At 43.9% G+C, this 20835-nt stretch overlaps 1 protein-coding gene across 1 annotated transcript in view; it reads right to left on the bottom strand.

Moving 5' to 3' along the window:
* PTPRT (protein tyrosine phosphatase receptor type T) overlaps nt 1-20835 on the bottom strand; it is an 890723-nt gene that overhangs the window by 214219 nt on the left and 655669 nt on the right. Inside the window, exon 13 of the mRNA XM_075527730.1 lies at nt 8004-8040. Within this exon, the coding sequence (XP_075383845.1) occupies nt 8004-8040 (37 nt within the window). The remainder of the gene's footprint in view (nt 1-8003; nt 8041-20835) is intronic.

Genomic DNA, 20835 nt, shown 5'->3' with positions numbered 1-20835 from the left:
CATTTAATTATTGTTGAAGATATGCCAGGCTTTTCTTAAATCATTTCATCATGCCTTCTTGTCATGACTGGGACACAGTCAGTGGTGGGCTTCTGCTTGGTCCTTTCTTTTCCCCCTTCTAATACTCCACTAAGTTCCCCGCCAGGGAAGTTATACATTCTTTACTTCTAATGCTTGCCTCCAACTTACTCAACTTTTGATTCTTTCTTGACTTCTAATTTTCAGACGACCTCCTTTTTCCCCTTGTGAGATGAAAATGATTTGGGGAAATAAATTGAAGATAAGTCAACTCAAATCTTGACTAGGTCTCTCATACATAATCCTTATAGTTCAGTTTAGAGGATGAACTAGACTTTCCCAGGGGCATATCGAGGGACAACACTGGTCTTTGATTTTGCTTTCTTGGCTCTCTCACGTACGCTTTTGTCTTCTTAAGTATGGGGGAGGGGGCGGTGTCTGTGTGCCTGTGGGATGGGGGTTTGGTTGAGCAAATCTAGAGGATAAGGGGTAGGAGGACGGTTGTGGCAATTGTTGTAGGAATAAAAACATTAAATAAAGTGTTAGGAGAGCTACAGGCCATCTTTAGGCTACTGTATGGTATATCTGGATAAGCAATTCCCATCTTCCATTAGATCATAAATTCTTTCATTTTTTTAAATCATTTTATTGGGGGCTCATAAAACTCGTATCACAATCCATACATACATCAGTTGTGCAAAGCACATTTGTACATTCATTGTCATCGTCATTTTCAAAATGTTTGCTCTCCATTTAAGCCCTTGGCATCAGCTCCTCATTTTTCACCCTCCCTCCACGGTCCCCCCTCCTTCAGGAAGCCTTGATACTTTATATATTATTGTTTTATCATATCTTATACTGTCTGAAGTCTCCTTTCATCCACTTTCCTGTTGTCCATCCCCCAGGGAGGAGGTTATATGTAATCAGTTTCCCCTTTCTACCCACCTTCCCACCACCCTCATGGTATCACCACTCTCACCACTGGTCCTGAGGGGATCATCTGTCCTGGATTCCCTGTGTTTCCAGTTCCTCTCTGTACCAGTGTACATCCTCTGGTCTAGCCAGATTTGTAAGGTAGAATTGGGATCATGATAGTGGGGTGGGGGTGGGGGAGAAGCATTTAGGAACTAGAGGAAAGTTTTGTTTCATCGTTGCTACACTGCACCCTGACTGGCTCAGATCATAAAATCTTTAGGAACATCCTTACTACCCTGCTGTCATTATTAGGACCCAGAAGACACCGAGTAAGAGCAAGGGTGAAGGGAATCTTGCTATATTCAGGCTATTCTGAGGAGGCCCAGCATGGACAACTCACCTCCCTGGGTTTGGCAGCAGCACGTAGCGCTGTCCTCCCCAGACCCAACAGACACACACTGGGCTTTCTCCTCTGCAAATCTAGTGAGATTTCTAAAAACTGAAAAGCAATAAGAATCATCCAATAGATTGGCTCATTTATAGTCTTGCCTCACAAAAGTGATATTCCATGATGATTTCTACCCACAAGCTAGAATTGAGCAGGCCGTGGTCCTAAGTCCCTCCTGAAATCATTGGGAAGAAAAGAATGGAAGAAAAACAGCGAAAGGAAGCAACTGACAAAGATGAGCAAATGAATTATTGTAGTTGCTTCTGCAGCCAGTCACTCTTGACTCAGTGGGAGTTCGGCACAGTGGCCTTGAAGGAAAACGCCAAGTGTTCAAATCCAAGGCCAACATAGCTCCTGTTTCCTCTTAGTTCAGCGGTTCTCAGCCTGTGGGTCGTGGCCCCTTTGGGGGGATCGAATGACCCTTTTACAAGGGGTCGCCCTATTCATAACAGTGGCAAAATCACAGTTATGAAGTGGCTGGGGGGGGGGTGTCACCACAACCTGAGGAACTGTATTAAAGGGTCACGGCATTAGGAAGGTGGAGAACCACTGTTAGCTTCTCTCTGTTGAACTTGGTCCATTGACAAATGGCTCTTTAGCAGAGGCCTGGGGACAGGGCTAAGTCAAGTCTGTAGCATCTGCTCCTAGGGAACAGCAGGGACATGACATGGGCTAAGAAAGTCCAGGGCTCAAGTCTTCATGTCTTACACCAGAGGCCCATGCATTTTCTCAACTCCCAGGGGAAATACGGTGGGGTTCAAACGTGAAGAAAGCATGTTACATGACTGGTACCAGGTCAGGCAGTTAGGTTTGGGAGACAGACTTGGACTCTAGGTGTCCGTGACTCCCCATTCTTTCCTAGAACTTCTCAAGGAGGCTTTTATGAACCAGAACTGTCTATATTGAATTGGATCCATTGCGTGGGGCAAGCAAAGGACCTTTCCTCACTGACAGCAAACAACCCTTCTATCTCACTTAGTTCCTCCCACCACGTGTGGCCTGTTAGCCAGTAGATAATGAACTCATAAATGATTCACTCCCTCATAGATCCGGGTCTTGGCATCTGTCAACTGAGGATTGCATTGGCTACTAATTGCCCCTGGCAGACCACACAGCGGGGGGGGGGGGGGATCCATTACAGGAAGAGGAAAGAGCAATGCTCTGTGAGAAGCTTCCCCTTCCCATGTAAAGGCCAGTGCCCATGTTTGCTGCCCATTGCCAGTGGGACAGTGGTACCAGGCACATAGAACTATTATTGACACTGTTTCCTTATGTCACACTTCATTACTCTAGAGTTCAACGTTCAACACCTACTCCAAGGGGGTGGCTTAATGGATCGTTAGAGAGTGTTTACTAGATTAAAACGGTGGCTGTCTTCTACAAAGCAACTCTGCAAATGGCTTTATGGGTTTTCGAATTTATTTTGTCTCAATGACTCAGCTCAGTTTGCAAATCAAATCAAGACTGATTTTTCTAACTGCCACTCCGGGTGCGCCCAGCGGGAGTCTGCAGCAGCGCCAGCTGTGTTCCCTTGGCGGCTGGCATCAGAGATGGGAATGCCACTGCCGGTTGGTGAGCAGAGCAATCCCAATAGGAAGAAAGGAGACAAGTATGTACCTACTTGGCCCTAACTGGGGACAGGAAGAGGCCAGAGGAAGCAAGTTTTATTTTCTGAAAGGTGACGATGCAGACATGATCCGCGTGCCTTCCAGAACAGACGGGCAGAAATGGTAGGGAGTCCGTTGAGACTCAATATCCTGAAGCTCTCACCAATTACAATGTCTAAAGGTGGAAGGAGCTCCTGAGAAGTATAGAGATCTCTTTCACAGCAGTGTCGGAGTAGGACCTGGCTGGCCTTCCCAATATTGGGATTTGTAGATCACATAGCTGGCTCCCTACCTCAACATGCTTCTACCTTTTCTGAGAACAGCTCTGACATGCAGTTGTACCTCACATTTGAAAAAAGAAATGGAAGAATGACTTGTTAGCCATCCGCCTATCCATCTGTCCATCCTCCCTCCATGTGCCCATGCAACATATCTTTACTGGATCCAGTGCGTGTGAGAATCTGGGGGTACATGATGCCTTACATCATTTAGTAGCTAGCAAAGAGTGAAGCCTAAACATAGAAACAATGATAAAACATATATAGCTATCAGTTACTAAGAACATTATGAAAGAAAACTATAGGCAAGACAAGAAGGGCTACAGCTGTCCCTGAATTAGAGGTCAAGAAAGGTCCTTCAGTGGGGAGATTTAGGTTGTAATCTGCATATCTGTTAAGAAGACACACGTGGAAATCAGAGCATTTCTGATAGATGGGGGGCTAGGTTGTGCAAAGGCCCTGAGGTTGGAAGGAACTTGATGTGTTTAAAGAATTACAAAAATACTCAGAGTGGGAGTATAGTGAATATGAAGATAGAAGAAACATGGATGAGCCTAAGGATGAAGGCCGGACTGGTGGGGCCTGTGTGCAGAGAGAGCAGCAAAGAGGACCAACGGGTGCATGGAGTGAGGCTGTGAGGAGAATTGGGACATACAGTGAGTTAAAGGACTTGGATGGAACCAGGCACCAGATTCTTAAAGAGGGGTTTATCAGAAGACCACTGTCTTAAGTGTGCTTAGAAATATTCTTTTTAGGATGATTAGATGAGATCACTTTAGTGTGCAGCTGAGGTTCAGAAAACCCAAGCGGGACCTGCACAATAGTGGGATGCTATCACCAAAGAGATTTCTTCCCTAGCAAATGCTGAGTGTCAACGTTGTGTTGGAAATTCCCTAGCGTACCATCATTTGATTGACATTAGTGGTTCGTTGAGACAAAGTAGGGAGTCCCCAGGTGGTGCCAATGGCTAATGTGCCAGTCTGCTAGCTGAGAGGCTGGAAATGTGGCTCTCTGCAGAGGCTCTTTGACAGAAAGGCCCAATGACCTAATTCTGAAAAACCAGCCACTAAAATCTCTCTAGAGTCCAGACACGGGTCACTGAGAGCTAGGGTCAACTGGACAGCAACTAGTTTTAAGACAGAGTGGTTCTTAGTTAGAGCCCTTCCCAGAGGACACAGGAGCATGACTGGATGAGCAGCCATTGCTCCGCTACCATGGAGATGGTATTAGTTTTGCTGTCTAGCTCTCAAAACTGGGCAGCACTAAATTAGAATCTGGGAGACGAACAGAGACCTTGCAGAAGGGCAAGTGTTAAACGACCCAAGAGTGGCGTCTAATAGATGTGCTTGGCTTGGGGTCAAGTCATAACAAGCTCGATTGAATACCTAGTGGCCATTCTAAATGGCAACCAATGACACACAGTTGACCGTAGAGACTGGGGTCTCCAGGGACAAGACATGGGCCAACTGCTTCACTTCCAGTGTCCTGGGTTGGAGTCTACTCATGTGACTTCACTTCACGGGCAGATGTCAGATGGGAGCCCCAAGGAGAAGGCGCCATGATGGCAGAGAGGCAGAAGAGCTTAGAGAGAAGCAGAGGGTCAGTGGCATGTGCCGCGGGGTATTTGTATCTTCCTAGGGCCTGTGGGCTTCCATTTGCAGTCTCCTCTGGATAAAAGGAATACAATTTGCATCAGAGCCTCCAAGGGGGAAATTTGGTCCAGGTAGTCACAAGGGGAGGAGAGGGGATAAAATATTGATTCCTGGTTTTAGATGCTTGGTAGGAACTCTTTATGGGCAACGTATGACTTCCGGAGGCTTTGCCTTTAATCTCCAAGGCCCAGCACAAGGTAGTCTTGCACAAGGAAGACATTGGTTTAAGGCAAGCTTCTTTCCCTTTACCCAATTTCAGCATTCACCAAGTATCCTCCTTAACGGATGTTGTACTGAGACAGACTAACTACCGAGACTGTGCTAGCTTAGCATTCTGGAACATTAGCTCTCTGCCCCATTCACAATTATTACTGGTACCTCATGTCTCTGGGCCCAAATGTTGGCCCTCCTCAACTGGAAAACCTGTCTACATGGTTGGCATGACCAATGTTCTTGTTGCTCCCACCCTTGTGTAGGCTTGGCCAGCTAGAGAGCCATGCCTTTGTCCATATCTTTTCCATGTCCTTTCATATGCCTTCTTGTGCACACGCTGTATTCAAGGAAAGACTGCAACCTATCGGGTGGACGTCCCAGAGGACGACCTCTGTGCCAAGGTCAGACAGAGGCTTTTTCTGCTCTAGTGCCCCTGCAGTTCCTCTGAAGCCCAGCAGTACAACTCTGTAGAGTGTTGCATGCAGCTCAATTAGCCGGTAGGCCTATGAGGACTGTGGGTCCTGAAATGCCCGGAAAACACAGTGCTAAGGATTGTCTTCTTTCATCCCTACTTGCACCCATTTCCTGTCAGGTCACCTGTTTCCAGTGCTCAGATACCATAATGTGACCCACCGTACTACATTTTAGGAGGGCCCCAGGGAGCATCCTTAGAATCCCCTCATAGGCCACAGAGGGCAGAGCAGGCACATGAGCTCACCCTGCGTAGAGGGCGTCATGGCACCCTGTCATGTTGGAGAGTGCTCCTCTGAGAGGGTCCCCACTCCCCAAGGGCCCTTCCCTCTCCCTGCTCTCTGTGCGCTGGAGGCTGCAGATGTCCAGTTGCCATGTATGTTGTCTGGAGTCCTGGAACTACCCGATTGATGGTGTTTGTCTTTCTAGCTTATCTGTTTTCTTCGGCGGAGGAGTCTGCCTGGTTCTGTGATTTGTGCCACTGTTGCTTGCCGGCCATCAATCCTTCTTCCCTGGAAAGGAGTATTTTATCTCTTTCCTTCCAGGAGCCCTGAGTTTCTGAGCGGGAACAAGTTGGGGACATGCCCCCTGACTTATGTGAAGCCGGGTGGTTCTCAGTCACTGTAAGCCCTGGGGTTTCTGTCTTCTCCTGCCTTCCCTTTGCACCTGCAAATTGACTTGCTTTTCTTTCTTTCTTTTTTTTTTTAAGCAAATGGGAAGAAATTTATTGGAGCTCATACGGGAAACCCTAGAAGGGCCCAGTATACCCTATTGTGTAGGCATGCCCAGCAAAGGGTCATACCATTCACTGTACCCCCATGTCCCAGAGGGACTCCCCTTGAGCCAAGCCCCCCAAACCCCAGGACTGGCTGGGGGTGGGGACGAGAGTTGCTTTTCTTCTGTTAGAAAAGTTACAGTCGTCCCTCCATTTCTGCCTACCACCTACATTATTGATCATTTTCATTTTGCATTCAAGTTGTTTGATGTTTTTCCTCAGGTCCCCAAACAAAATCCATTGTGAGGATGGTCAGGACCGGGCATTGTTTCATTATGTTGGACAGGGGGTGGCTATGAGCCAGAGCCCGCTCGATGACACCCATTGGCAACAATGGCCTGTTTTTCCTAGCATACATTTACAGCCACCTCATGGGGGCTTGGTGCCCGGACTCCTGGCAGATGTGCCAACCCATAGATGCTCAGGTTCCTTATATAAAGTGGTAGAGTATTTGCATACAACCTAGGCATATCCTCCCATCTACTTTAAATCACCTTAGGATGATTTACATCACCTACCACAATGTAAATGGCATGCCAATCACACTTTCCCCTCCCCCTTAGCCCTTGGTCCCTCAAGGGCTTCTCTGATGAGTTTCCATTAGTGGTTGGTTGAATTTGTGGATGCAGACCCATTGAAAGAGAGTGCTGAGTGCTCAGTGCTCTTTCTCCATCTTCTGTGGTGTGTGTGTGTGTGTGTGTTTCCTCTGTGTATGTTCAAGGCTATGTGTACATTCACAAACATACAGACTGAGGGAACTGTCTTTGCCTACAATTTGTATCTACGAGTAGATCTCTGCTCTCTCTACCACTGTGAACACCTTAGAGACCAACCATGACAAGATGTGCACCCTCAGTCCCCGCAGACAGCAGGTGGAGTCTCCTGTTTGGGTGTGTGCACATGTAGTAGCTGTTTACAATATCAATTTTATAACAAAAAGATAAACCCACTTTCTAACCAATCAAACCTATAATAGGTTAAATGATAACAAACTATTCATTGATTGTGTTTGTTTGTTTGTTTAAAAAGTAATAAGCAGAAACATGTACTAATTGAAAGAGCCAGACGGTTCGATTATAATTAGGAGAACAACAGTGATGAGCCTAAGCAAGACGGTCTTCATCTGGGGGACACGTGTTGAAAATGCCAGCTACGGAACAATGAAGCATTTGTTTGCTCATTATTTGTTTGTTCATGCACCACTGCATATTGAGTCACTTTTGAGAGCCAAGTTCAATAGCATGATGTACAATACCCAGAAGATGGGTCTGAGGGACATTTTGAAGAAAAGTAAGCACAAAATTTAGACCAAAATACAGGGAAGATATATATCAGAAGAAAACCTGAGTAAAAGTTCCCTTCATAATTCCACTGATTAATGCCCTACTCTGTCCTCCCGTCCATCCATCCATCCACCTATGCAACAAATGTATTTTGAGCTCTCACCACAAGCACCAGATACTGTGTTCTTAGTCTGTATCCTAAGGTTATAGCTTACATGCAAAGGAATACGATGAGAATAACAATCCCTTAATGTTGTTTTAGTCATTGTTGCCCATACTTTCCCAGGGTGACTAGAGAGAGACCTCATTCATGGTTGAAGACTGACAAAACATGCCAACATACCTTTGGTAGCCAGACGGACACAGTTGATTTTGGTCTCCTGGAAAAACAAAAACGAGCCTCCAGTTAATCAGCAGTGGGCTTGGTAAGCCGTCTAAAGAACATTTTTGAATACATAGGTACAGCTCTATCTTTTTTATTATGATTTTAATCTGTCCTTTCAATTTCCTCCTACATCATGTCGCTTTTTCATTTCATTCTTCATCCACCCTGCCCCAAATGCCATATAAATGTACTCCTGCCACCTCCTGCAATCTACCCCCAAAGCGAACCTCTTCATAAACACACGGTCGACTGTTCATCAGAGAACCGTTTTAGCAGTAACATTTAGTTCGGATAATGTGGCAGTTATGTGGGTTAGCGGATGATCCCAAAGAAATCCTTTGTAAACTTTGTTGGATGGCAAATGCTGCATCTCTATGCATGGACCGAAATCAGTGGACACTTGTCAGAAGCCCAAGATAATAGGAATTTTTAAGAATGAAACTGCAGACTCATGTTCATAACAATGATCAGGATGGCGTAGGACCGGGAGGCACTGCATTCTGTTGTCCACAAGGTCGCTGTGAATTGGCACCGATTCCATCGCAGCTCAGCAGCAGCAGACCTCCACACCGAGAAAAGAGGGCTGGGCTGACTGAGTGTTTGCTCTTTGGAACAAGCACTTACTTCTTTCTTTTTAATGCTGCAATGTGTTTTCATTTAAAGGAAACAATTGCTCTTTTTATAAACTAGAATAGGTAAGCCCCCAATAAAATGATTTAAAAAAAAAAAAGAAGTCTTGGGGGAACAAATGAGGAGTTGATGCCAAGGGCTTAAGTGGAAAACAAATGTTTTGAGAATGTACAAATGTGCTTTACACAATGGATGTATGGATGGATTGTGATAAGAGTTGTATGAGCCCCCAATAAAATGATTAAAAATAATAATAATTTAAAAAGAAAAAAATGGACTATGTAGACATGTTAAAATAATACTAACAATGGTTAAAATATACAAACTGTTCACATGAGGTGCTTCTATCAAATTTCAATCCTGAGATATTTCAAGAAAAATTATTTTTCCTTAAAGAGCACATGCCAATGATGGGAGGAAGGAAAAATGACTGCAAAGAAATATAAAAATAACGTAAAACTCTGAGTGATAGCAAAAAGTTGAAGTCATAAATGAACTGGGTCTTGCAAAAGAGGGCCTTGCAAAAAAAAAAAAAACTAAGTGTTTTTGTTTTCTGTTTTTTTCTCCGTCATGTTTGGAGCAAGAGCAATGTTCTTCAAATCCCGTTGGCCTCTATTTCTGTGCTTGGCTTGAAGGGCCTGAGGGCTTATGGAGCACTGAAGCAGACCAATCAATGACCAGACGAGACCACACAGATTCACATGGAGAGACTGGATTGAATGAGAATGGTGTCACGAGCCTTGGATGGTGAAGGATGGTCAGTCAAAAACTGGCCAGTGCTGTCCAGGGTTCTTCAGTAGAGATGTGGGCAAGGGTCTGCTGAGGCTGGCCTTGCTAGATACGTATTATCATGTATCCAAACTTTAAATAGTTGCTTCTAAACAGCCTAGATCAAATATATTATGGACTACCTTTCAATTCAGAAGAAGGTTTATGCCCAAAGATGTTGGTAAGAATATTGTTTATAAAAGTACAACTTAGGACAGCATGTGTCATTTAACCACACAAGAATGATAAAAACAAATTGAATTCTGGGGCTGGTGAAGAATCTTGACCACTAAAAGAACCAACAGATCTGTCTTGCAAGACATACAGCCAGAATCTGCCTTTGAAGCAAAGATGGCGAGACTTGGTCTCATGTACCTTGGCCACGTTGTCAGAAGAGACCACTCCCTGGAGAGGAACATCCTGCTTGGTAAAGTAGTGGGGCAGTGACAAAGAGGACTGGCCCTGGATGCAATGACAACAACAATGGGATCAAACATAAGAACAATTGTGAGCATGGCGGAGGACCAGATGGTGTCCTACCCTATTGTACACAGAGTCGCCGAGTCAGAAGTGACTTGATACCAACTAAGAACAGCAACGGGATCACAGGGGATTACTAAGAAGCTGTTCACAAGATGACTGCGAGGTTACCTTGATTACCTGACCTTGTTATTGCTAGGTGCCACCGAACTGGTTCTGACCCATAGCGACCCTAAGCACAACCAAACAAAACACTACCGGGTCTTGCTGCATCCTTACAAGTATTCCTAGGCTTGAGCCCACTGTCGCAGCCGCTGTGTCAGTCCATCTCCCTGAGGGCCTTCCTCTCTTTTGCTGCCCCTTTACTTTATAAAGCATGATGCCCTTCTCCGGGAAATGGTCTCTCTCACCACACGTCCAAGTATGTAAGATAAAAGATCTCACCCCTGCCTTTAAGGAGTACTCTGAGTGCGATTCTTCCAAGACAGATTTGTCATTCTTTCAGCAGTCCATGCACTTTCAATATTCATTGCCAGCCCCACAGTTCATATGCATCCATTTTCTAAGGACTTCCTTATTCAATTCAAAACCAATTCAGTTCAAAATCACTTGTCTGTCTGTCAAGTGTGCTGCTGCCAGGCTGGAAGCTATGTCACTGCCATTCCAAAGGCCATCAGGGTCATTCACGGTGAGCAGGTCTCAGCAGAGCTTCCAAACGAAGAACAGACTATGAAGAAGGAATTGACTACTCGCTCTGGAGGCAGGAGCTGCTCAAAACCGTATGCATAACATGGATCCTGGAGTAATACTGAGAAAAATCACACGGACTGCCGAAAGTGAATAGAAAGCAAGGTGCAGTTTAAAAAAATTCCAATGTCAGGTATGTAAACTAGCATGCCAAGCTAGCCATAGGCAGAGCCAATTCCTTAAAATGTATGGAAATCGAGGGAATCTTGACCATGGTGCAGTGGGCTGAAGAACAGCACACACAGAGACAAGCACAGCATTCTTTCACAGAATCTCTTTCACAGAGAGAACAAATGCCAATGCCCACACCTAACACATACCAGACCAATGCCCACACCTAACACATACCAGCACCCTCCAAGCCCTCTTCCTGGTGTCTCTGGGTCACCTCCTTTCACAGAGATCAACCTTAACCTGCCTTCTCCGAGGATGTTCCCTTAAAAATGTAGTCACATTAAAGGGGTTCCCTGGTGGCATCATGGTCACGTGCTGGGCTGTGACCCAGAAGGTCAGCAGTTTGAAACCACCAGGAATTCCTCGGGAGAAAGATGGGATTTTCTACTCCCATTAATAGTTATAGTCTTGGAAATACACAAGGGCAGTTCTGTCTTGTCTTCAAGGGTCATCATGGGTGCTCATCGACTCAATTGCAGTGAGTTTGAGTTTGGTTTGAGGTAGCCGTAGGTGACTGTGAGGGAGAGTTGAATGCACATCAGTGAGTTTCTCTAGCATACTTGGTAAGAGCTTTCTTACTGTGGCAGTTACATAATCTCCTGTCAATTTACAAAGGGGTGGAGTCTAGCTTGTCAATCAGGTCGCAGCTTGATGAACTCATTTGGAGGCAAGACGGAGATAAATAGATCACTGGAGGTGGGGCACACCAAACACTCTTTGCTTTGTCTTCCTACTGACCAACCACATGGAGACGCATGATGGAACCAGAGCCCTGGAGCTGGAGGAGCCACGTGGAGACACACCAGCGCTGAGAAGCTTCCACTGCCGCTGGATATACAAGACTCTCTGCCCACTGGCCAGTGATCTTCAAAAGCATATTTTTCATGAGTCTGAAGAGGAATTTATAGACTGGTGTAGGACATATGGGCTAATAATGGACTTATGGACTTGATCTGGACTGGGCTGGGATGTTTTCTTAAGATACATTACTCCTTGATATAAAATTCTCTCTTACACACATATGAGTACCTCTGGATTTGTTTTGCTAGTCTACCCAGACTAACACACTTACCTTACTTAGAATCATTTCTCTTCCATTGTTTTGTGTTGAAAATAAGCCATTTCCTAGCACCCCCCTACCCCCTCCACTCGCACCTTTCCCAGTCTGGTTTCTGTGTCTAGAACTCATGTCTGATTATGTTTAACTCCTCCTGGCTCTCACAAACAGGATGCTGACATGTTTGCTTTCTCCTAACTTCCTGACACCTTTAATTCCCTAACCAATTTATCTTTGCTGGTGTGAATTAGGTGCAAAATAACAAAGCCGGGAGTCACTCTCTTGACCTTCTGAGTGACTGAATTGTTGGAAAGGGAGTCAGGCCCATGGCAGACACCCCCACAGACTTTCAGAAGAGAGGCCAGGCTGCTTCTCCGACTCGCAAAGGCCCACACTCAGTCTGACTGGTATGCAGTGGGTCCTTCCTTTGTGCTGAGACTACACAAGGTTTTAGGGCCAGGGAGGCATTTTGGTGTATTTCCTGATCGATCGCTACTACACCCTATTTCTAGGTCTGTAAGATAGGCTCGAGGAGAGCAGTACAACTTCATTTTGCCATTTGGGTTGCGTGTTGAAGGTCAACCTGAAGGTCAGCAGTTCAAACACGCGAGTGGCTCCATAGGGAAAAGACGAAGCCTTTCGCTCTTGTAAAGAGTCACAGTCTCAGAAGCCCACAGGGCAGTTCCAGTGCGTGCTACCAGCTTCCTATGAGTCAGCGTCAACCTGACGGCAGGGAGGGTTTTTCTTGTTGTTGTTGTTTAGATCCCACTCTTCATGGAGACTTGTAAATCTCTCACACACACACACTCACACACACACACACACACTCACACACACACACACTCACACACACACTCACACACACACTCACACACACACTCACACACACACACACTCACACACACACTCACACACACACACTCACACACACACTCACACACACTCACACACTCACACACACTCACACACACACACTCACACACACACACACTCACACACACACTCACACACACACTCACACACACACACACACTCACACACACACACTCACACACACACACTCACACACACTCACACACTCACACACACTCACACTCACACACACTCACACACACACACACTCACACACTCACACACACACACTCACACACACTCACACACACACACACTCACACACACTCACACACACACACACTCACACACACACACACTCACACACACACACTCACACACACTCACACACACACACTCACACACACACTCACACACACGCACACACACACACTCACACACACTCACACACACACACACACTCACACACTCACACACACACACACTCACACACACACTCACACACACACTCACACACACACACACACTCACACACACACACACTCACACACACACACACTCACACACACACTCACACACACACACACACTCACACACACTCACACACACTCACACACACACACACTCACACACACACACACTCACACACACACAGTCACACACACACACACACACACTCACACACACACGGGATCTGCCATCAAGTGGATTCTGACACATGGCACCACCCACTTGCTCCAGAGTTTTCGATAACTGATTTGGGGGAAGCAGATCCCTTGACCTTCCTCTGAGCTAGCTCTGGCTGGACACTGACGGGGGCCCTCCCGTGGCCTCAGCACAGGGGTCTGTCGGTCTGTCTCCCTCACCCCCTCGGCATGCTCTACCCGCTCCTTGTGGCTCAGTCCTGGAAAGAATCAGTAAGGAAATCCAAGGCAAAGGGGAGCTCCTTTGTTTGTGAAAGTGTCAGGAGACTTCGAACAGCTCTTGGAAAAATTCCATGATTTTTCCATTCCATTTTCCCACCAAGGATCTGAAGGCCTGCTGTGCCTCCCTTGCGTTTTTGGGTCCCCCTCTTAGCACAAGGCTGTGAGATGAACATCACCAGGCCTGCTTTTTTGTTTTTTTATTTTTTTTCAGATGACATGAAATCCTTTTTCTCCAGGTTACACAGATTGTAAGCCAGGCTCACATCCCAGTAACCTTGAAGACAGTGCCCGCCCCTTTTTGTGAGGTATCTGTAAGAAAACACCACGTTGCCAATGAGATCTTTCTTGGCTTGCCCCCTAGGCACACAGGGACTGTGGAGCAGTGCTGTATTTTGGAAACGGGCTGAGTTGCTTGTGATGAAAAGGAATTGTTTTGACCTAAAACAGAACCCCAAGCAACCCAAAGGTCATGGAACAGTGTAGCAGACGGGCTCTGGACCCTTGAAGTAGGCCGGCACCATTAAGATTAGGTAACATGCCAGGCTTAGCCTCTGGGAAAAAATGAGCGAGGGATTTTAACAGACAACAAGGCAAGAGTGACATTTGAACCCAAGCACACAATTATGCGTACATGCTGGAAGGGGAGCTGGCTAAGGATGACACATTCTTCCAGGGGAACAGGTGTTTACCCTCAAATGCATGACATTTTCCTGGGAGATATTAGGCAGTCACCCGTGTCGCGTGCCAGACTCTAGGGGAGGAAGGCTCCAGGTAACATCTGAATCCATTCAAAGAATTTACCATCAAGCTCAAGTGCTGATGGGCATAGTCTGGGTATCTTTTCTTTATAATATGATTATTTTACCTTACCCCATTAATTCTCAGGAACTCTCTTTAATCAGATGGTTCTCATCCTGGTTGTCTAAGACTTTCACACGATCAACTCTACTAGTGGCTTCTCCAATCCCATTTTGATCTCTCCTCAATCATTAGTTGCAACTGATTAATCCATCCTTGATCCATTCTCTGCTAGGCTTTTGAGACACTCCACGCTTCTTGGTTGTCTCCTACCTCACTGTCTGTCCTTTATCCATGTTTGGCTAGGTTTCTATCCTCTTTTTGACTGCCACACATTGGTTAGGCCAGGAGATTGGTCTTATGTCCTCAGTCATCTGTATCCTAACGCATTAGGATATTACATGGAGTCACAACGTTTTAAATGCTAACTCCTTAGGACTCTCAAATGTATCTTTCTGACTTTTATAGTACTGAGATTTGGGCTCATATAGCGATAAGTCAACAGAATTCTTTATAGCACATATGAATACCTCCAAAAGAGAAGTCTGCCCTTCCCCTCACTTCTGCATCACACTTTTTCCACCGGCGGTCTTTTTCATTTCAGCTCATGTAAATACCCTTATCTACTCGGTAGGTTAAATGAATAGCCTAGATTCTTCTGGTTTTATCATCTCCTATAACTAATCCACCATCAATTCTTGTTGACTCTGAGCAACTGAGAACAGTCAGAACCACCAAACAACACCAAATCTCTCCCCACATTATTCAAAAGCAACAGGAAAACAAGAGGTAAAAATAAAAGAAACTGTTCAAAACTCAAAACCTCAGGGTATTTGAAGAACAGAGAACTCCCCAAATGGCATAGCCTTTGTGAATAGAAAAGTCAGAACTGATTTGGAGGAAATTTCTACGGCATGCAACACAAGCCCTGCTAGAGACCCAGGGCTACACACAGAGGCCACGAGGCAGAGAGGAAAGGTCAACTAGCAGAAGGTGTGCGCCTCGTCCACCGTGATCTCTGGAAAGACCTAGTCCTTGCTATGGGTGAAAAGGCTCAAAATATTCCTGGTAGATGAAGCAAGGAGCAGCAGGCAAGCATGTAAAAGACACACGATTCCAGGTGGTGATCTTCAGTAGATAGCATGTATGGAGGGAAAGATGGTAAAAAAAAAAAAAAAATAGGAGAGAAGTGGCCTGGAAAGGGAAAAGAGGTAAATGGGTGATTTTAGAAATAAATGTGATATTAGAGATAGAATCTAAAATAGACTGATTTCCATAAAAGTCATAGAGAAAGTTATCAAGGAATTACCCCATAAAAAAGTCTCACACCCACGTGTGTTCACAGGGAGGTTCTGCTGATATTTAAAAGACAAGCCAGGACCAAGGCTCCAAAGATTGTTACATATAAAATAAAGGAGCATTTATTTTATTTGAAATAAGCATGGTTTAAACTTTATAAAGAATATAACCCAAAGAAAGATATTACAGACGAATTTCACATTTGGCTCGGCAAAACAATTCAGTAACACTAATGAACAGAGTCCATCCTTCACTAGAAAAGTAAAATGCGAAGTCAAATGTGTTCCAGAAATAGAAAGTTGACTCGGAGTCAGGAAATCCATTAATTGATAAAAATAAAAGTTAATTTTCATATATCAAGGTAGAAAAATCATGAGGGCATTTATCAAAGACTGAAAAAGCATTTGATAAAGTTCAATAATCCTTAATCAGTTTTTTAAAAATAAACACTGAAGAAAATAGAAATTGATTAATATTTGTAATATATGATAAACTAACTATCATGTAGTCTTAAAATCAGTATCTTATTCAATAGGGATATAGTAAAGGCATTCCTTTAAGATCAATAACAGAGGTAAGATGCCCTCTATCTCTATTCTGCAGTAAGGTAATGGAAATCAAGTAGATGCATACAAATTAGAAAAGAAAATGTACACTTTCTCTGTTTTGCAGATGATATGGGAAAATATCTGAAAACCCCTATGGAATCAAGGATTAAAACTGAAGCAAGAAGATAATTTGGTAAAATAGTTCACAGATATAAATTTAAGACATGAAAATCAATTGTCTTCATATATACAGCCAATGATCAGAAGACATGCTGGTAGCAAAATCTCATTTATAATGGCAATAAGATTAACTAATTGTAAATAAACTTAACAAGAATGTACACATCCCATATGAGGGAAACTTTACAATATCACTGAAAGTCACAGAAGTAGACTTAAACCAACAGAAAGACATCACCTGTCGAATAGTTCACTATCATAAAGATGTCAGTTTACCCTAATTAATGTATAAATGCGATGCAATCCCACTTAAAATACAAAGAGGCTTTTTATGGAGATTGACAACTCAATACTGAAGTTTTTAATAAAAAACGAACATGCCAGAACATGCTAAGGAAACATTGCAAAAGAACATCTGGGTGGGGTTTTTGCTCTGCTATACCTTGCAACATAGACCTCTTTAGTTATAACAGTGCAGTCCTATTGTATAAACAGACAGACAGACAGACAGGTGGACTACACTGTGAAATCCTGGAAAATATCCAATAACGTATGGAAATTTAATATTTGAGAAAAGTAGCATCCCAAGTTCACTGGGAAAGATGGACTTGAAAAAATGTTGCTAGGACAACTAGATAGAGATTTTGGAGATTAAGATAAAATTAAATCCATACTTCACACCATATACAGAAATAAATCTAAACATCGGAGCTCTAAATGTAAAATGAAATTAAGCAAGTATCTGAAGAAAGAATAGACTTATTAAAATCCAGACACAGAAAGATTTTCAGACTATGAGAAGCTTTAGGTGCAATAAAGGACAAAAATAATACATTTCACTACAGACAGATAAATAGTGTGTGTGTGTGTGTGTTAACACATACAAAAGACAAATAGCCGGTAAGATTGCACTAGATATAAAAGCAACTGATGTAAAATGTACCATAGATAATAATACCCCTGATCTATAAAGAACTTCTGAAAATTGAGGGGAAAATTTTTCTAATAACTATAACTTAATAGAAATCTAGGTGAATGACATAAACAGGTAATTCATAAAATTATGTAACAAATGCCTCTTAAGTATATGAAAAGATGTCAACCTGACTTCTAATAAGAAAAAGTAAATTAACTTGTATTGACCAACAGTGTTTTATCTATTAGTTTGATCAACAGAGAATTCGGTGACACAAACTGTTGGCGAGCCCCTGGGCAGCCCAGTGGTCTGACATAATGCCAGACCAAAAACAAAGAAGCACCCGCCACCTCCCACACACACTGTCTTTCAGCGGGATCTGATGCACGGCGACCCTATGGGGCAGAGGAGAACTCCCCATGAGGGGCAGTCATCTTTATGGAAGAGCACTGCCGGATCTTCCTCCCCTAGGAAGGCAGGAGGGCTGGCACCCTGACCTTCTGTTAGCAGCTGAGTGCTTAACTACTGCACCACCAGAGCTCTTGGACACATTGCTAGAAGGAAATGAAATTGGTTCAACATTTATGGAGGAGAGCTTAGCAATATCCCCTTTAGCTATTCCTTTGTCCACCTCTGGAAACAACGATTTCCCTTCTAGGAATCCATCCTAAAGACACACTTCCAGCAGCACCTGTATTGCAGGGATGTTTGCACGCTTACATATCACAAACAACCTATATGCATGCGTGAGAGTCACTGGATTAACTCACTCACTCACTGCCTTAGGGTTAATGCCGACTCATTGCAATCTTAGAGGACAGGGTAAAACTGCCCCTGTGAGTTTCTGAGATGTCGCTGTTTACAGCCCCATCGTTCTCCTGAGGAGGGGGCTGGTGGTTTCCAACTGTTGACCTTGTGGATCCCAGCCCAATGTGTAACCACTATGTCACCAGGACTGCTGATGAGCAGCTGTCCAGTAGGTTCTCGCTCCTGAGGACCCAATGTGTCAGAGGAGAAATGTAATCCATTCTGTGACCCTTTGGAAGCCAATCACCAGGCCTTTCTGTCTGAAGTCCCTCGGGGTGGGTTTGAACAACGAACCTTTTGGTTAGTAGTCAAGGGCTTAGCTCTACACAGGGACCCTTTGAAACCTAGCACTTCAAGTGATCAAAGTGAATCACCAGCAAAATTGGGGACATTGCATTCTGATACTCTGAAGCATGGAAAACAACTTGACATTGTTTCTGTGGTCAATCTGCCAAAAACAATAATGTCTACTATGAATTTAGCCATGAGGAAACTGGAGACAACCCCATCTTAGGACATTCTAGAAAATAGTTGTTCTAATGGTGGAGAGTCGATAAAAAAGACAGTAAGACTCAATGAGATGCTCTAATACCAAGCCAAACCAAATTCATTACTCTTTGGTCAATTCTGACTCAGAGAGAGTCTACAGGACAAAGCAGAACTGTGTCTGTGGGTTTCTGAGTCTATAAAACTTTATGGAATCAGAAAGCCTCATCTTCCCCCTGAATAGTCTGCTGGACTCAAACTTCTGGACCTTTTGGTTAGCAATCCAAATCATAACCCACCATGACACAAGGGCTCCTGGAGACTGCCACTGTGGCTACAACATAATTTCAAACAGCAATGGTTGTGAGGTGGCGAGGAAAGAGCAAAATTTCATTCTGTTGTACGTAAGGTTGTACATTGTTGTACATAAGGTTGTTGTGTTGGCAGTTTTGTGCCCCAGATTAACTTAATGCAACTTGTGTTTGGATCTCTTGACTGTTGCTTCCACGAGCATTCATTGTAGATGCAAGCAAGACAAAATGCTTGACACTTCACATTTTTCTCCATTGATCACGATGCGACCTATTGGTCCAGTTGTGAGGCTTTTGATCTTCATTACATTGAGTTGTGGTGTATCCTGAAGGCTGCGATCTTTGATTTTCGTCAGCAAGTGCCTCCTGACAGCAAGCAAAGTTGTGTCATCTGCATATCACAGGTTGTTTATAAGCTTTCTTCCGATCCTGATGCCACATTCTTCTTCATATAAGCCCGTTTTTCTGATGATTTGATCAGCATACATGTTGAACACGTATGATGAGAGGATGCAACCCTGATGTACACCTTTCCCGATTTTAAAACACGCAGTATTCCCTTGCTTACACACCTGCTTCTTGTTCCATGTACATGTTTTGCATGAGCCAAATGAAGTGTGCTGGGATTCCCCTTTCCAAAGGTTATCCATAGTTTGTTGTGATCCACACAGTCAAATGCCTTGCCCCAGTCAATCAGAAACAATTTAACACCTGACCGCTATTCCTTGATTTGAGTCCAGATTCATCCGACAGCAGCAATGATGTTCCTTGTTCCAAGTCCTCTTTTGAAACTGGCTTGAGCCTCTGGCAGCTAAATCCCTGTCAGTGGACTGTTGTGAAAGTTGCTGGATGACCTCAAGCCAATTTTTATTTGCATTTGATATCAATGACATTGTTGTATAACTTGAGCATTCTGTTGGGTCATTTTTCTTTGAAAGGTGTACAAATATGGATCTCTTCTAGTCAGTTGGCCCAGTAGCGGCCTTCCAAGTTTCCTGGCATCGACGAGTAATTGCTTTTAGTGCTTCATCATCCAGTTGAAACATTTCAATTGGTGTTCCTTCAATTCCGGGAAACTTATTTTGGGCTAATGCTCTTAGTGCTGGTGAACATCTTCCTTCAGTGCTATAGTTCTTGCTCCTATATTGTGTCCTGACGTGGTGGGATGCGGATTAGTTCTTTTTAGGACAGTGTTTCTGTGTATGCTTTTCATCTTCTTTGGATTCTTCCGGATCATTCAATATATTTTTCCATAGAATCTCTCAATATTGCAACTCGAGGCCTGAGTTTTTTTTTTCTCGAGTTCCTCCAGTTTCAGATATAATGAGCGTTTCCTCCATTTTTGGTTTCCTAATTCTAGGCCTTTGCACATTTCATAATATTTTGGCTTTGTTTTCTCAAGCTGCCCTTTGACATTTTTATTCAGCTCTTTCATGTTATAATTTCTTCTCTATGATCAAGGATTGTGTTATAATTTCTACTCTATGATCAAGAGAAAGTTTCAGAGTCTCTTTTGACATCTACTTTGTTGTCTTTTTAATGACCTTTTGCTTTCTTCACAAGCGATGTTCTTGATGACCTTCCACAGGTCATTGGATCTTGTCAGTAGTGTTCAATGCGTCAAAGATCTTGCAATGTTCTCAAAATCCTGGTGGGATAGATCCAAGGTCATATTTTGGCTCCTGTGGAGTTGTTTTAATTTCCTTCAGCTTCAACCTGAACTTACATATAATCAATTGATGGTCTGCTCCACAGTCAGCTCCTGTCTTGATTTTAGCCACTGATACCAAGGTTCTCCATAATCTCTTCCC

Source organism: Tenrec ecaudatus, chromosome 12, assembly GCF_050624435.1.
Source record: "Tenrec ecaudatus isolate mTenEca1 chromosome 12, mTenEca1.hap1, whole genome shotgun sequence".
Lineage (NCBI taxonomy): Eukaryota > Metazoa > Chordata > Mammalia > Afrosoricida > Tenrecidae > Tenrec > Tenrec ecaudatus.
This window is presented reverse-complemented; position numbering and strand designations above follow the sequence as displayed.